General features: G+C 43.7%; 1 protein-coding gene across 9 annotated transcripts in view; it reads right to left on the bottom strand.

Annotated features, from left to right (window-relative positions):
- SORBS1 (sorbin and SH3 domain containing 1) overlaps positions 1–16,024 on the bottom strand; it is a 426,813-nt gene that overhangs the window by 116,839 nt on the left and 293,950 nt on the right. For all 9 annotated transcript variants that reach the window (XM_030203463.1, XM_030203457.1, XM_030203461.1 and 6 more), the window contains 4 exons: positions 15,696–15,759; positions 12,455–12,502; positions 1,016–1,133; positions 183–297 (listed from right to left, as the gene is read on the bottom strand). In XM_030203463.1, coding sequence (XP_030059323.1) covers positions 183–297; positions 1,016–1,133; positions 12,455–12,502; positions 15,696–15,759 — 345 coding nt within the window. The remainder of the gene's footprint in view (positions 1–182; positions 298–1,015; positions 1,134–12,454; positions 12,503–15,695; positions 15,760–16,024) is intronic.

Genomic DNA, 16,024 nt, shown 5'->3' on the forward strand with positions numbered 1-16,024 from the left:
CAAAATGGCTACAGCCCCTGGATCTAACCAGACAGGAGTTAGAAAAGCACAAAGAAAGGACTCAGTCAGTGCCTGATAACCTAGAACCATCCAGTAACGATATATAACATGCAGGGCAGCTCCATTTAGCACATCACTGGCAGACTAAAAGGAAATGACTGGCCCCCAATCTTGGACATTACCATGTTTTCATGGGTCACTGCTGAGGACTTTCCAGGTTGATACTCATAAATGCTTTTCGGCTCTGCACGATACCTTCGTGTATCAACTTTCTTGTCTTGAGGCTCCCAGTCATTCCTGATGAAGAAAAGGCAGTTACCCAGCAAGTCAATCCGCAACATGGAAAGAGATGCTAATGTTAAGTATTAGATTGCATTAATCAGGTTCTCAGTTCACCTGATGCAGGCACTGGGATCACACAGTACCTATTCAAACATTTCTTTTATAGATCAGACCTAAGAATTTCCATTAAATAACAAAACAGCTTAAATAACTTTCAAAATCCATCCCATGAATCCAGACTACTTTATACTCTGCAATACTTAGCTAACATAAAATATAATTTCAATAGTGCTGTACTTTACTACCCTGTATCATTAATACAATCTGAAAGCCACATTGAACTTGAACCCATTTTCATGATAATGTGGGATATAAATGTCATAATAATAATAATAACAACTTGCAAATAAGATATCTACACTTGTATATGTGGCAGCAGATATGATATATAAGGTAAAGAATCACTATGTAATAATAATAATAAAAACATTCAAATTACCTGTATATTTGGGTCTAGTGTTAAGCACCTCACATAATGCGTACGACTGGTAGCGCTATAGAAATGATTTATAGTAGTAGTAGAAGCATGTCCCTACACGCACTGGTAAATCTGGATTCAGAGAATTGTTTTCTCCTGCTTGAGGAGCTGGAACTTCCTCCACCCACACTGGCTAGGGAGAAATGTCCTCTTCTGCTCAAGGTAAGTGGAATCCCCACCAGCACAAGGACTCACCGTTCATGTTTCAGTTTTAGGGAGGAGGATCGAGTGGATAGAGGGTAGGTGACAGATCTTGGAAGAATCTCCTCAGTATTACTCATAGTTATTTCACTCTTGGAATGAGGGACTGGATCTGCAAGTTTTCACAAGAAATAAGATTGTAAGTGTTCTGAAAACCCAGAATAGAACTTGGCAAAGGAGAGACTTGGTGCTGCTTTAACCACCTGTGGGGCACTGTGCAAATATTGGTGGATGCCCCCCACCACCACATGGTCCAGCAGCCCAACTTCTTTAGCCCTCTGCCAGCCCAGCTACTTCCTGCCCCCCCCCCCCCAAAAAAGTGTCAAAAATCCACAGAGCTGTTGTCTAGGCCATGCCACCGATGGTTCTGCCCCTCAGAAACAGAAGTCCACGTCAGACAGGGCAGGACTGGCAGAGCCATCAGTGGCTTAGCCTGGACAGCAGCTCCATGCTTTATACCACCTTTGTTTATTTTTTTCGCTGGAAGCAGCGGGTCCAGTGAGGGGGTGGGATAAGGAAGCTTTTGGACCAGGAGAAAGCAAGGGAGGGGAGGAAGATGCTGGACCAGAGTGGTCCAGCCCAAACAGTGAGGTTTACCACCTTAATGAGTGAGACTGAAGGCCAATGAGTGAATTTTTTCTCATGGTACATTTAGGGTATAAATCTGGCACAGTAGTGAAGGGACAGAGGGCTGAGAAAGGACTGATGGCTATTCTTATTGACAAGTAATGCCTTCACAGGCACCTAAAAATTGATTTCTGTATTATGGGTGACACTTTACTTATTTTAAACTCAATTATTTCAAGCGCTTACCAACACTAAACCACATACACATCTATGGAAATAATTTAACTGTATTTAAAGATCCCTCAAGAGGCAGTGTCTCAAATTAAACTTGATAAGTCATAAGTCTGCTATAAAGACACATTAGATCCTGCAAAATGTTCTAAAAATCACTCTTACCTCATTGGCAGTATCTAGATAGTTCTGGAGCAGAATCAGGGTGAAAAAACTAGTTATACGTATAGGGGACAATTTTACAACCTGGCACCTTCATTTAGGCATGCCAAGGATGCACAGTAGGAAGAAACAGCACCTGGGCTCCCAGCCACAGACCTGGCCTAACTGTGGGTGTCTAATAAATAAATAAATGTGGCAGAGATGCAAGTAACTTGGAGCCCTGCTCATGTCTTGTCCATCCGCATGCTCTCCTTGCAATTATATGCCATAGAAGTTGGGCCCCACAGTTACAGAACAGAATTAGGAGCCCTGCTGGCACTTTTTCACGCATTAAGGGCCAGAGTCTATATAAGGCACCCAAAAATCTGAGCGATAAACATTTCCGCCTAAGCGTATTCTGTAAGTGGCGCGTAGATTTAGGCACGGCATATAGAATACACTTAGTTGATATCCCAGCGTGTCCATTTACACCAACGGAAATGTGGCGTAACTTCCTATGCATAGATTTACGCGCACCGGGCTAAATTCTATAATTACGCGCGGAAACTTTGGAATGCCCATTGCTACGCCCCTTTTGAACTGTGCACATTACAATTTAAACGTTCATTACAGAATACACTTAGAGAGTTATGCGTGTAAATTTCAATTATTGCCAATTAGTGCTCATTTTTGCTTGTTACGTGCTGTTATCAATGCTGATTACCTTGTTAAGCTAATTAAGTTACGCACATCCTATATAATAATTCTCACCTCCAACGTTCTGAGGCTGCCTGGAACCGTGGTTTCTGGCCAGAGGTCGTCTGTTAGATGGATGGAGTAGATAATAGTGACGTCAGGGAGAGGGGAGGAGCCGCGAAGCAGGGAGCAGCGAATCGGCTGCGGCGAGTGTACAATGGCAGGGAGAGGAGTCCTCCCCCTGCCTAGGAATTGCTCCAGACTGCCTGCCACCGCAAAAATAAAAAAACCCGCCGCCGCCTACAAAACAACCCACACAGTGCCCCCCTCAGAGCAACACACAAGCCCTTCCACGCCAGCGCATCACACAAGCCCCTACCCCCCCCTCGGTGCATCAACCAAACCCTCCCCCCGGCGCATCTCCCCAAGCTCCCCCCCCCCTTCGGGCACATCAACCCCCTCGCCACCCGCAGACGCAGCAGCCGGTAGAAAAACAAAAAACAGATTTAAAAAATGAAACACGGCTCCAGACAGCCATCTGGCATTGGCTGTCATCTCTGCAGCCGCTCTTCCTCTCCCCTGCACGTCACTGCCCCTGGAGGAAACCCCAGAGGAGCACAGCAACGTCAGAGGGGAGAGGAAGAGCGGCTGCAGAGATAACAGCAAATGCCAGCTGCCTGTCAGAGCTGTGTTTCACGGAGGTGAGAGGCTGACACCACCCTCCAAGCAACGCTGACCCCCCTTCAAAGCACCTGAACCCCCTGCAAACCCCTACCGCCGCTGCAACACACCTCCCATCCCGCCCCCTCCGAGTCCTCCCGAGTACTAGACAAAGAAAGCAAAAGCAACAGAGCATGTTCACAGCTCCTTCCACCAGAAAGAAGAGGTGAGCCTATTTAGTTCCCTGTAAGCAAGGAAGCCAATTTGGTTGATCTCTGTTTCCACTCTCCCGCGCAGCTGTCATTGCTATACACTCAAAATACAACAAGCAAACGTATGAGCTGCTGCATTCAGGTTGTCGTTCTTTATTATTGGTCCATCTGTAACAAGTCTATAACTGTTTCATTTGGACCCCTCCAAGCCCCTGACCCCCCTCTAAGTCAACAGCCATTCCCTCACAGTTCGCCATCCGCCCACCCCCCAAACATTCACACACACACACACACACACACACACACACACACACACACACACACACACACACACACACTCTAGCACATAAAAAACAAATAAACTGACAGCCACCAAAAACACAACCTGAAGAATCCCTCACTTTCAACCCATCACCACAGGAACGCAGACCCCCACTTCCAAAACCCCCCACCACTCCCTCACAGTTCACCATCCGCCCTGCCACCCAACCATTCACACACACACACACTCTCTAGCACAACAACAACAACAACAACAAAAAAACTGATGACTGCCAACACAAACATGGCATGAACCATTCCTCACTTTCACAACATCCACCCATCTACGCAGACCCCCCACCAAGCACCCCGCCACTCCCTCACACATCACAAACCCCGCCCCCCCCTCAAACATTCACACATACACACACAAACAATCTCTACCACACCAAAAAAAAAAAAAAAAAAGCTACACTGACAGCCAGCACAAACACAACCTGAAGGATCCCCAACATTCAACCCATCACCACAGGAACGCAGACCCCCTCCTTCCAAGCCCCCCTGCCACTCCCTCACAGTTCACCATCCCCCACCTCCCTCCCCCTAACATTCTCACTCACACACATCATATCCTCGCAACTAGCCAACCCCGCCCACCCCTCCCTTTCCCACCCCTCAAACAACATTCTGAAAAAAAAAACCACAATATCTATCACACACACAAAAACACTTCACTAATGACAACAAGCCACAACACGACCTGAAGGCGGTGGGGCACAAGCAAGCGGTGGCCGACCACAGGGCCGTGGAGAACACCTGGAAACTTATGCACAAAGTGGTGAGTTGCAGGGGAGTGGGAGAGGGGAGGGAGTACAGCCTGTAAATCGGAAGAGAGGAAAGGGGGGAGTGGGACTCGGAGGGGACAGAGGAAGACAGCGAGGGAGGGGGGGATAATCTTGCTAGCGCCCGTTTCCTTTAAAACAGAAACAGGCCTTTTTTACTAGTTGTTATAGAATATGCCTGGATTTTGGCGCAGATCTCTAGGCACTCTATATAGAATCCGGGGGCAAGTGCAAGTATTCTAGACATTTAGGCATGCAAAGGACACAAAAATGTGGCCGAGTACCACTGCTACATGTATTGCCACTGGTGGTGACTTGCCTTTTATGTACAGTCAGTGCTGCTGCCTATCTATATACCATCGCTGAATATATTTACTGTAATGGCTGCGACTGGCATTTAAAATAATGTGATCATTACTATGTCTGAATATTTATTTATTTATAAAACTTTATATACCCTCTTTTTGGTAAACAAATTGACATTTAAGATGGTGAACAATACAATTAAATAATAAAAGTAAAACTAAGTTTTCAGTGCCTTTCTAAAGGCGAAATACAATAATGGTAGCCTAGTCCATCCCCTATAAAAAGGGCCAAGCCCGATCTGGCCAGTGGTGCCTATTTCTGACTGGTTAATCTGGGTCACTTGGAATTATCTGGCAAATCCTAATGGGGTTCCTGAAAGGACAGTGTGAGAGGACTGAACTTTTCTCTAGCACTGAAAGACACACATTCTGGAACAGTTTTTTTTATGGGTGGGAGAAGTGGATTTTTGGAAAATGACAGTTAGACTTAACTCACAGGCTCCTTTATGCTATTTGTAAATGTTCTGTGAGTGACCAGCAGCTCAGCTGAACAAATTTTGAGAAGTGTGCAATTAGAAAGTTCATGACAGAGGAAGTGTTATGCATCCCTAGCACAGCATCCTGACCCCTTCCGGTTATCTAGTAAATCTGTTTAAACTATATACCAGGAATCAGGAGCGTAGCCATACCTGTTATTTTGGATGTGTCCAGAGTTAGGTTGGGTGGGCCTTCCCAAACTAGACCCCCCCCCTCCCTTTATCCTACACCTTGCTCCCTTCTGCTCCGCCTCCAGAACTGGCATTTGCCACCACAGCCACCCGCCCATCCTTCATCCCCCATGTACCTCAGCTACTTCACGGGTAGCAGCAGCGACACGCATCCACTGCCTGCACCAGCTCCCCAGACTTCCCTCTGCCGCATTCCGCTCTCACTAAGAAGGCAACTGTATAACAGGATGCCACCATCTAGGTGCACCAATGCAATGCAGAGAGAGCCTATTCTAAAACCGTATATAGGAACTCAGATTTCATTAGAGAATATTAGCATAACCTGGCATTGGCATGCCTAACATTTATGCACCTACAGTTACATAAGCCACACCCCTGGCAAAACTGTAGGTGGCTAAATGAGGCAAGGGACATGTGTAGCTTGCAGTATTCTGTAAGTTTTGGGTTAATTCAAAAAAGAGTGCCAAAATGTAGGCACTGGGATGATGCGCGCTAAGCGCTGTGGTATGCAGCCTGGGGGCCACCGCACATGCAGCCAAAAAAACAAACAAAAAAAAACCAGGGAATGTTCTCTGTTCAGGCACATTTAACTTGGTCCCTTTAAAAGGGTTTTTTTTTTTTAACTACAATTCCCAGAAGGCTATGTGCTCTGAAGCCCAGAGGGCTGCACTTAGGAGAGATGGGAAAGTTAATGACTCTTCAGGCTTCCAGGTGGGCTAATTAGCATTACATTCCTGGAATTTAAAAGTGAGGCCTTTTATTCTGTGGAGAGAAAAAGACATACTCAAGGGGAAGAGGGTTACAGAGGGGCTCCAGGATCAGGCTCTCTAAGGTTAGAGGACAGAGCAATGCTTAACCCTGTTGGCTCATAGCCATGTGTGGAGCTGGGGAAGAAAAGCTCTCCCTAATGAGTGGAAACCAGGGTTGTTTGCTGCAAGGGGACCCAGCCTGGAAATAGGCAAGTGAGGGGGCAGTGCTCCAGTGGATTACTGAAGGGACAAGGGAGCAGGATTCCCTGAGGCTAGGAACTAGCCCAGTGTTTGGGAGGGTTCAAGCACTAACAGGGAGGAGGAGTCAGGGATTGTGGGTTAAAGTCCTATTTAATCCAGAGGAGCTCTATGAATTAGGGGAAGTCCGCAGACAGGTCATTATGTTTGCTCTCCTGGATAGTGTGATTAAAGGGAGAGGGGTCTAATGTGGCATGATAAGCTGTGGGAGAAAGGGCACAGAGAATACCTGGTTCAGGTAGCACAGTGGGAGAATCAGATAAAAAGAAATATCCCATAGCTATGTGGATTGCGGAAAAGGAATATGATTTAATCTTTGTTATATGTAATATGAAGAAAAGTTATCTTTGATTGCTTATATGCAAGTAAGGTGTGCTTAAGAGTAATGCTGTATTGGACCAGTGGGAAAACCTGGCCTGGATTCTGAGTTGGAGCAAGATAGGCAGAGGCCTTAAGTAAGGGATTGCAGGAAAACAAAACAGGAATATATGCAGAAGTTTATGTTGTATGCTGTTTAATTTAGACTTATTAAAAGAACCTACATTTTACTGACTTGTCCTAGACTGTGTCACTTCAGGGGAGCAGACCTAAAAAGGAGTTGGAGGATTCCCTGGACGAAAGCCCCATCCCTAGAGTCGGTGGGAGTGGGGGGCACTGGGATTTATCACAGCACAAATTCTATAATGGCAGTTCTGCACAGAATTGCCATTACAGAATACTAGCAGAGCTACCAAGTTACCCATTCCAGGAGGGAGACTTTTTGGCCGGTCCTGTATTTCTGCCAATCTCATCCTGGTGCATTATGGGACCGGAAGCACTAATTTCAATGGATAGAATCATGGACCACAAAATACTACACTGCTTTGGGATGTAAGTTTAAAACCAGGACCAGTCCTGGAATGGGTAACCTGGCAGCTCTGTATTAGCTTTAAGTCCACAGTTTTGAGGACTTGTACCTGCATTTTTCAACCAGTATGACGTGGCTGCTTCCCAGGTGGGCCAGTCAAGAGCTGCATGGGAATCCCCTCCAAGTCCATAGGAATCCCATGGGCATTGAAGGAGTTCCTGTGGGGCTCCCGTGGGAGTGTATGAGCCTCTCAGTGACCACCCACCTACCCAGGGTCCTCCAAGACGTCCAAGTACTGCCTCCTCCTCTCTTCAATAATTCACCACAGCCATACTTACCCTCTTCCCGGGCTGATGCAGCAAGGCTCACACTGACACATGCACAGGCCAGCAGCATCAAAGGTAATCTGATCTAATGGTGCATGTGTGTAGTGACCTCCACATGCAGCTGGCCCATGCACATGTCAGTGTGAGCCTTGCTGCATCAGCCCAGGCAGAGAGCAAGTGCAGCTGTGCTGAATTATTGAAAGGAGGACTTGCTGCACAATGCCAGTTAACCTTGGTTTGCCACCAAAGCGGTGTTTGTTTGATGTTCTGAGATGAGGAGTGCAGCTCCCCTCTCTCCCACCTCTGATCCATGCATATATGTGAATCATGGATGCATATCCTGCAAAGTTGGTTCCTTTAGTTTTAGGTGGCATGTCTTGTTTTCATACTTCCCCAAGTTACCTAGATGCAGACATGCCATTAAATTATAGGTTTCCACTGCTTCTGCAAACTCTTCTCCTACTACTACTACTACTATTTAACATTTCTAAAGCGCTACTAGGGTTATGCAGCGCTGTACAATTTAACATAGAGGGACGGTCCCTGCTCAAGGAGCTTACAATCTAAGAGACAAGTGAACGGACAGTCCGATAGGGGCGGTCAAATTGGGGCAGTCTGGATTTAGTGAACGGTAAGAGTTAGGTGCCGAATGCAGCATTGAAGAGGTGGGTTTTAAGCAAAGACTTGAAGATGGGCAGGGAGGGGGCTTGGCGTAAAGGCTCAGGAAGGTTGTTCCAAGCATAGGCTGAGGCGAGGCAGAATGAGCGGAGCCTGGAGTTGGCGGTGTTGGAGAAGGGTACTGAGAGGAGGGATTTGTCCTGTGAACGGAGGTTACTCTTCTCCTTTTACAGCTTGTCGGAGGAGATCCCAGAACCCTAATGTTGGTTTTGTACTACTCCTTGGGCTGCTCCCCTACTTCCTGCTGCTTCCCCCCCCCCCCCCCCCCCCATTGTTGTGATTCCTTCTAGTTTTTAAGATTTTTTACTAGTAGTCATTTTCATACATGCAATCATATTTGTGTACATATTTGATACTAAAATCAGAGGTGATGTGTATGTGTCGGGGGAGAAAGGGACTGGAGAGGGTAAAGAGGGTGAAAAATCCTGCCTTCTGGCAATGTCAACTCTGCATTTCTCTTCCTCATTATTGGGGACTTTGTAGTTTATGTTGTGTATGTGTGTTTGTTAGTGCAAAGCTAAAAGTGAATATACTGAAAGTTATTTAGCCTGTTGTTTAGACGTGCTATTTTTTTTTTAAACATTACATAAGCAAGATCTTCCTGTACATTAATAATGTTTTTATAGCTTGTGCTTTAGGCTGTAGTGACACACCTTAAACCACTGCAGTGTGAATTTATTTATTTTTTTAATTAAAAAATTGCATTGTTTACTCCACCTTAGTTTGGAAATTCTGGAGGTAAGATTTCATGAGGTGATGGCCTTTGGCAGACAAGTGTGCGGTACGTTGTTTGTTGCAGAGTGTAATAACGCAGTGTTTCCCAAGTCCTGTCCTGGAGTACCCCTTGCCAGTCAGGTTTTCAGGATATCCACAATGAATATGCATGAACTTGATTCATATACACTGCCTCCATTATATGCAAATCTCTTTCATGCATATTCATTGTGGATATCCTGAAAACCTGAATGGCAAGGGGTACTCCAGGACGGGCCTTGGGAAAAACTGTAATAAAGTAAGAGGTCTGAAGTGTTTGTAACTTTAGTTTACCACGTTGATCCATTAAGCTTGGCTAACAGATTGTTTCAGGATTTGACCTTGCTCCTATTTCCTTTAGGTGTTCCCAGAAGGTGAAGATTTTAAAGATAACGCAATGTTTAAAATTTTAATTATTGAACTTTAAGCACAAACTCAATACTTGTTTGTTAAATGATAAAATATACATATTCTTAAAAAACTGACGGTGTGCCTTGATAATTTTTGCACCTTGTAAGTGTGTCACAAAAAAGGGTGAAAATCACTGACTTGCACCATGTCAAAGGCTTAACAGTTGGCAGTTAGGTGCATGACTCCCAACTACTTGGTATTCCCTTAACCTGCCCATGCCCTTCCCACGTCCACACTCACTAGAAGCTGTGCATGATGGAATCGGCGTGTGCAACTTCTAGAAGAGCGACTATGGGCAGATGCTTTTGCAAATGTTAATTGAAACCAACTAGTGCCAATTAACAATTTAAGCCTATAATTGGCTGTTAACTGGAGTTAAGTTGCAAGTGTAACTGCCCTTATTCTGTAACTTGTGCACACACATTTGTATGCTAGGGATAAATTTCAGAGTACCAATATGCTAGAGTTCAAAACATTGTTTCACCATTAACATCTATTTCAAAATTTATGCAGACTTCAGTGGTGTAACTCAAAAGCTTAAGGTTTTAGCTTCAAAAATCAAACACTCAAGTTGTCATCTGTCTTATTATCTTACTAATTCAAACTGCAAACTTGTATTCTCAATGAAGTTATCTAATAAAGTTTTAAATAAAAACTTAGCTTTTGTTGGCTCAGGGGCAAGCAGATCAACATGGCACATGTTTTGCATAGATTTAATGGTACAGGAGCCTCTTTTAAATTATTGGGGTTTCAAACCATATAACTATCAAAAGGGCGTAGATATAGAAGAATAGGGATGTAAAACATATGCCATGTCAGCCTGCTTGCCCCTGAGCCGACAAAAGCTAAGTATTTTAAACTTTATTTGATAACTTCATCAGTTAAAAACAAGATAATTAATAAGACCGATGACGAATTGAGTGCTTGATTTTTGAAGTTAAAACCTTAAGCTTTGAGTCGCACCACTAAGGTCTGCACAAATTTTGTATAGATGTTAATGGTGGAACAACATTTTGAACTCTAGCATATTAATTCTATGATATAACATCATTGATAGAGTTGGGAAATTTCATTGCCATAACTGTTGGTGAGGCATAAATTTCAGGATGTAAGTTTAGAGAATCTGGGGGTATGTGTGTAAATGGGAACCCTGCCCATGTCCTTCCCGCTCCACTCCCCTTGCAGTTACACACACTGTTACAGAAATCCTTAGGCACCCTGCTGACACTTTTGCAGGTAACTGTTTACACATGCAAGCGTCAAGTTATTGAACTGGAGGTACAGGGCCTGTTTACTGATGTGCACTAAGTTTTTGCAATTACTGCGCATTAGGTGAAAAACAATGCACAGTAACCGCAAAGCCTGTGCAGTAATTGCTGAGGTTGTGCCCTGAGGTTACGGTACAGGAAAGCCACTTACTGCAGTAAGCACATCGGCAGATAGCATGTTATGTGCATCTGTTGTATCTGTTGATACATTCATTGTGGCCCGCTGCAGTACCAAAAAACCCCCCCTTGAACCTCTGTTCTGGTCCTCGCCTACTACGCACTCCCTAATTAGCATTCCTACCCGTTAACCCCCTCCTGATGAACCTTCAACCCCTCCATCATTATCCATACTCCCCAAGAGCATCCAAACTCACCACTCCACCCCGTAGACCCTCTCTTTGGTATTTACCAGGGAGTTTGGTGCCATAATGGTGGGGCAGAAGCAACCCCTGAACATTCCTGCTCTTTTACTCCCCAGGTTCAAAATGGCAGCTCTGATCCCTAGTGGTAGGTTTGTAGTAGTACAGCTAGGAGTCGAGCTGTCATTTTGAAACCCAGCAGCAACGGGGCAGAAGTGTCTCAGGAGGTTCCTGCCCTGCCACTATCCCACCCGGTACACCCCTAGTAAGTGCTTGGGGGGGCTGGATGCAGAGAGTAGAGGTAGTTTGAGATAGTCATGGGATGGGTGGCAAGGCTCATTGCAAGAGGGTATGGATGGTGATGGAGGTGGGGAGCTATTGCAGGTGGCAAAGTTAAGGTATGGATGATAACTGGGGGGGGGGGGGGGGAGGGTCGAGATGTTGAGCCAGGGTTCAGGTCCCTCCCCTCATATTAGCAGGCACATTACTGAATGCTGATAGCTTGGTTTCACTTGATGCTTCCTTTTGAGGACACTTTAATTGCATCTGCATTATCAGCAGCCGAGACAGTTATGGTACATATGCTAACTCGTACAGTGCACAGCTATTCTCTGCCCACAACCCACCCAGTTCCTACCTCATACCTCTGTAAGCAGTTATCACAGAATTTTTAGCACATTGGCTGCTTTTGGCATGCAGGAGCCATTACAGCATGCTTGTGCTGATGGTTATCACATGTTAAATCCCATGCTCTAACTGCTAAATGCACTTTAGTAAACAGACCCCTAAATTTACAGCTGTACACCGCCTTGAGTGAATTCTTTGAAGGAGGTGGTAAATGAATCCTAATAAATAAATAAACATGTTCACTGAATTGTGATGACCCTTCTGCCTAAGGCCATTATTCACTTTGGTCACTCTGACCTATCTGGGGGTCCCAAAAACTGGGATTTATGAATCACAATCTGTCCAATAAGAATGTTAGAGAGATGGGGAGGGGGGAGGGGGATTTTCTATTTGTTTTGCGAGAAATGCAAATTCCACATCCATTTTTTAGTTTTCTCTATAAAATTGATTGCACCTAAATGCATTTAACCGGAAATACACAAAAGATAACAGATACAATTATTTTGAGACTTACATTCATCAGAAAAAGAGTGGCGTTTGGGGAATGAATCTGAATCATCATCTGAAACAGACAATATGGTAGAAGTATTACAGCAATGCAAACGGGAAAGGAACCAGCTTAGCTGACTGTTATACCATTGCTCTGTGAACATTGCAGTCTATTTATCCAGTATAAACAGGGTAAGTTCTTGGATCCAAAGGATACTTTTACTTGTGATAAATTACAGATTCTATTTCACCTATAAATCTACACCTGTTTCTTTGCTCAATAAGGCCTCAGAGTCAGAAATCTATATTAATGGCACAAAAAAAAGAAGAAAAAGAAAAAAAACCCTGAAAATAAAGGGGTACATTTTCAGCCGGATAAAATCCATACAATTTTATTTTAAATTTTATATCCCACCCATTTATTAACAATAGAAACAGAGCTGCAAGTTAATCATGTTACAGCATCTCCTGACTCCTCCAAACATCTCCTTGGGTTAATAAATGGAGGACATCTCTTCTGCTCTCTTCCACCCCGACTCCTGCCCTTGGCACAATCCACCATCTTTCTCCCCATCTGCAAGTCAACATCGCCACTACCCCCCCTCCCCACAGGTCTACCTTAAAGGTAGTCTTCTGTTGGTCCCTGCAGTGGTAGCATTGCACATACGTTGAAGTGGAGCAAGGGTGGAATATGGGCATTCCCCTAAGTCTACAGATAGATGGCAATATTCAGCTGCCACCCATATAGCTATATGGATAGTGACTGAATATCGTCGGCTATCTGTGTAGAACTTCTATGGATAAGGGCTCTGAATATATTTAAAATAGTTAAAAGCCGTAGCCAGTGTTTAAAAAAAAAAAAAAAAAAACTCTATGGTATCTGAAAAGTGACCCATAAGTTTTCAGAAAGGAGAATAAGAATTATTCTATTAAATTTAAGCCTGCTGTTCAATTAAAACATATTAGCTTTGTGTGTGAATAATTTGTGGAATTATTTTAAAAGTAAAGTAAATACATATTTTCCCTTGAAAATTGATATAGGTATGCAGGTAATGGCTCTCAAACCTATGCAGGCAGCTAGTACAAAATAGCATCCATAAAGTACACCAACCCAAGCAATATAATAACACTATAAAAGTTTTCAGCGCTTGATGCATTAAAAAAAACAAAACAATGTGCTTCACAAACTTTACAGCAACAAGTTATGGAGATATCACTGTAATGTCTCTTATACCAATGTTTCCCAAACTGTACACTGAGATTCCAAACGAGGTGACAACTTGGCTGGGGAAATAAATTACTGGCCTGGGCTTCTTATCCAGGATGTCCAATAATCAAACCTGCATGGGATCTATAGAAGGCAGTAGAGTACAGCAGCACTGCAGCTGATACAGGATGGCCAGCACTAAGCATTTAATTGAAGAGGCTAAGGAGTTCATTTTAACAGAGTTACATACTAGGGGATTGAAGCACATTATTAAGGAAAACTAATAATGATACATTATACCAGCAGATGGCGATATAACACCACCAAAAATTGCCAATTACACATTTGCCACAAACACACAATAACAAAATACAAAAACGAAAAAAAAATCATAAAATTTTAATTTCCATTCACCCCATTTTATCCCATTTATTCTGTAACCAGACACTACAACATCAGCTCAAACTCTGTCAGCTTGTAAGTATATAATAATGAAGTGCAAATAGTCATGTGTCAACTTAATAGTAACACGGTAAATAAGAACAAAGACCAACTGATCCATCAGGTCTGCCCAGTTATTCTGCTCTACTAAGCATACATCCTAGCTACCAGCCATGGAAGGTTGACTGCTTGTCTAATACAACTCCTTACCCATGATTGCCTTTCTATGTTAAGCAGATGAGCGTACAAGTCTCCCATACTTGTTCTAACAGCCCACATGTCTAAATCACTAAGCTTTGTCATAATCCAAACAATTGTCAAAAGAGATGAGGCTGCTGCCCAAATATCTCTCTACAGATATTTTCCCCTTTGCATCTGTCCCCAACAAATGCCCCTGATGAACACGAGACCTATTTAATGATTCTTCACTGAGCTTTTGCACCACTTACATTCCAGCAACCCCCTTTTTGCTTTAATGTTGTTTTCTTTTTATTGTTGTACTTTGATTTATAGTTACTAGGTAGTTAAATACTATAGCCACCATATAATCGCATTGGTCGAGTCCGGTTTTGTGCATTTCTTCAGTTCTCTCTGTTCAGGTAGGAGGGTGTGATGAGCTTTGGCTTTGTTTTGCAGGTACTGAAGCTCCCTAAGGAAGTCTGCAGCAGGGGTTGCATTGAGAGCATGTTCTGGAATACCCCAGCAGTGAGGGGAGCAGGGGGTAGTATGGCAAAACAACATCTCCCTTCCCGTCTTCCAGATAAAAGCACCTCTTTATGGCATTGAATATCTTTGTCGAGGACTGGGCGAATTCTATCAAATAAGGCAAAAATGCCCTTAAGACAGACCCTCGATGGCGCAGCCCAGGATGCACAGAAGCAGGAGTGAGTGGGCATCACTTCTGCCTCTTGTTAGAGGTGATTAGAGAAGGGGAACAGGGGCATCTGTGAGGGATGGCCCCCGTTTGGGGTCAGTGGATGGAGAACTGGGTATGAGGGGGGGTCCACTAGGCTATCATGGATTTCTTTGGCAGTGTCTGAGAGGGATCAGAGAATCAGTTTCATCTCGGGTGTGGGGGGGTTGCAACAGGTCATCTTTGGCGGTGGCATCTGGGGAGGAAGAGGGTCTAGGAGGGAAGGACTGCACCAAAAGGGCATTTAAAAAATCCTCAGAAACTGATGTAAAAGAATAAGTTAACCTTTCTATATCTCCTTGGACCTGGCATTCATGTTTGTGTTATGCTTGCCTTAAAATGTCTTCTGTAGCAGTTCTCTGCATTGGGGTGGAATAGCTAATTTATTTATTTATTTATTTATTTGTTGCTTATATCCCACATTTTCCCACTCGTGCAGGCTCAATGTGGCTTACAGTAAATTAAATAAAAGTACAAACTTAAAGGTAATACAAGCATCTAACAGAGTAATAACCTCATTACCAATGATTTCATAGGATGTAAGTATGAAGGTTAGTTTCTGAACAAAACTCTTTTCTGTATCATGCACCAAGAAAACTGTATGCAAACTTAGCATTAACTGTGTGTTTTCCAACCGTGCTAGCTTTCTGCATTAACCCTCTCTGTCTATGCATGAAGATTTCTTTGATACCCAACCCTACTTACCTCGGTTCAATCTATGGATCTGTTTGAACATTGTCTTGTACCAATCTTTAGACCGTTCTGTGTTCTATAACAAAAACACAAAAAGAAAGTGCTAAATTAAAAAGATAAAATAAAACACTCATTCTGATATACATTAAAGATGGGACATATAGAGGTGTATTTTCAAAGCACTTAGACTTACAAAGTTGCACAGTAACCTATGGAACTTTGTAAGTCTAAGTGCTTTGAAAATGAGCCCCAGAGTAAATTGAATTCTAAGACTGCAATCATGGACACCACCTATAATCAAGAAATAATGGCCACATATCACAATAAGATCCCTGAAACTG

The sequence above is a fragment of the Microcaecilia unicolor genome, chromosome 5 (genome assembly GCF_901765095.1).
Source record: "Microcaecilia unicolor chromosome 5, aMicUni1.1, whole genome shotgun sequence".
In the NCBI taxonomy this organism is placed as follows: Eukaryota; Metazoa; Chordata; class Amphibia; order Gymnophiona; family Siphonopidae; genus Microcaecilia; species Microcaecilia unicolor.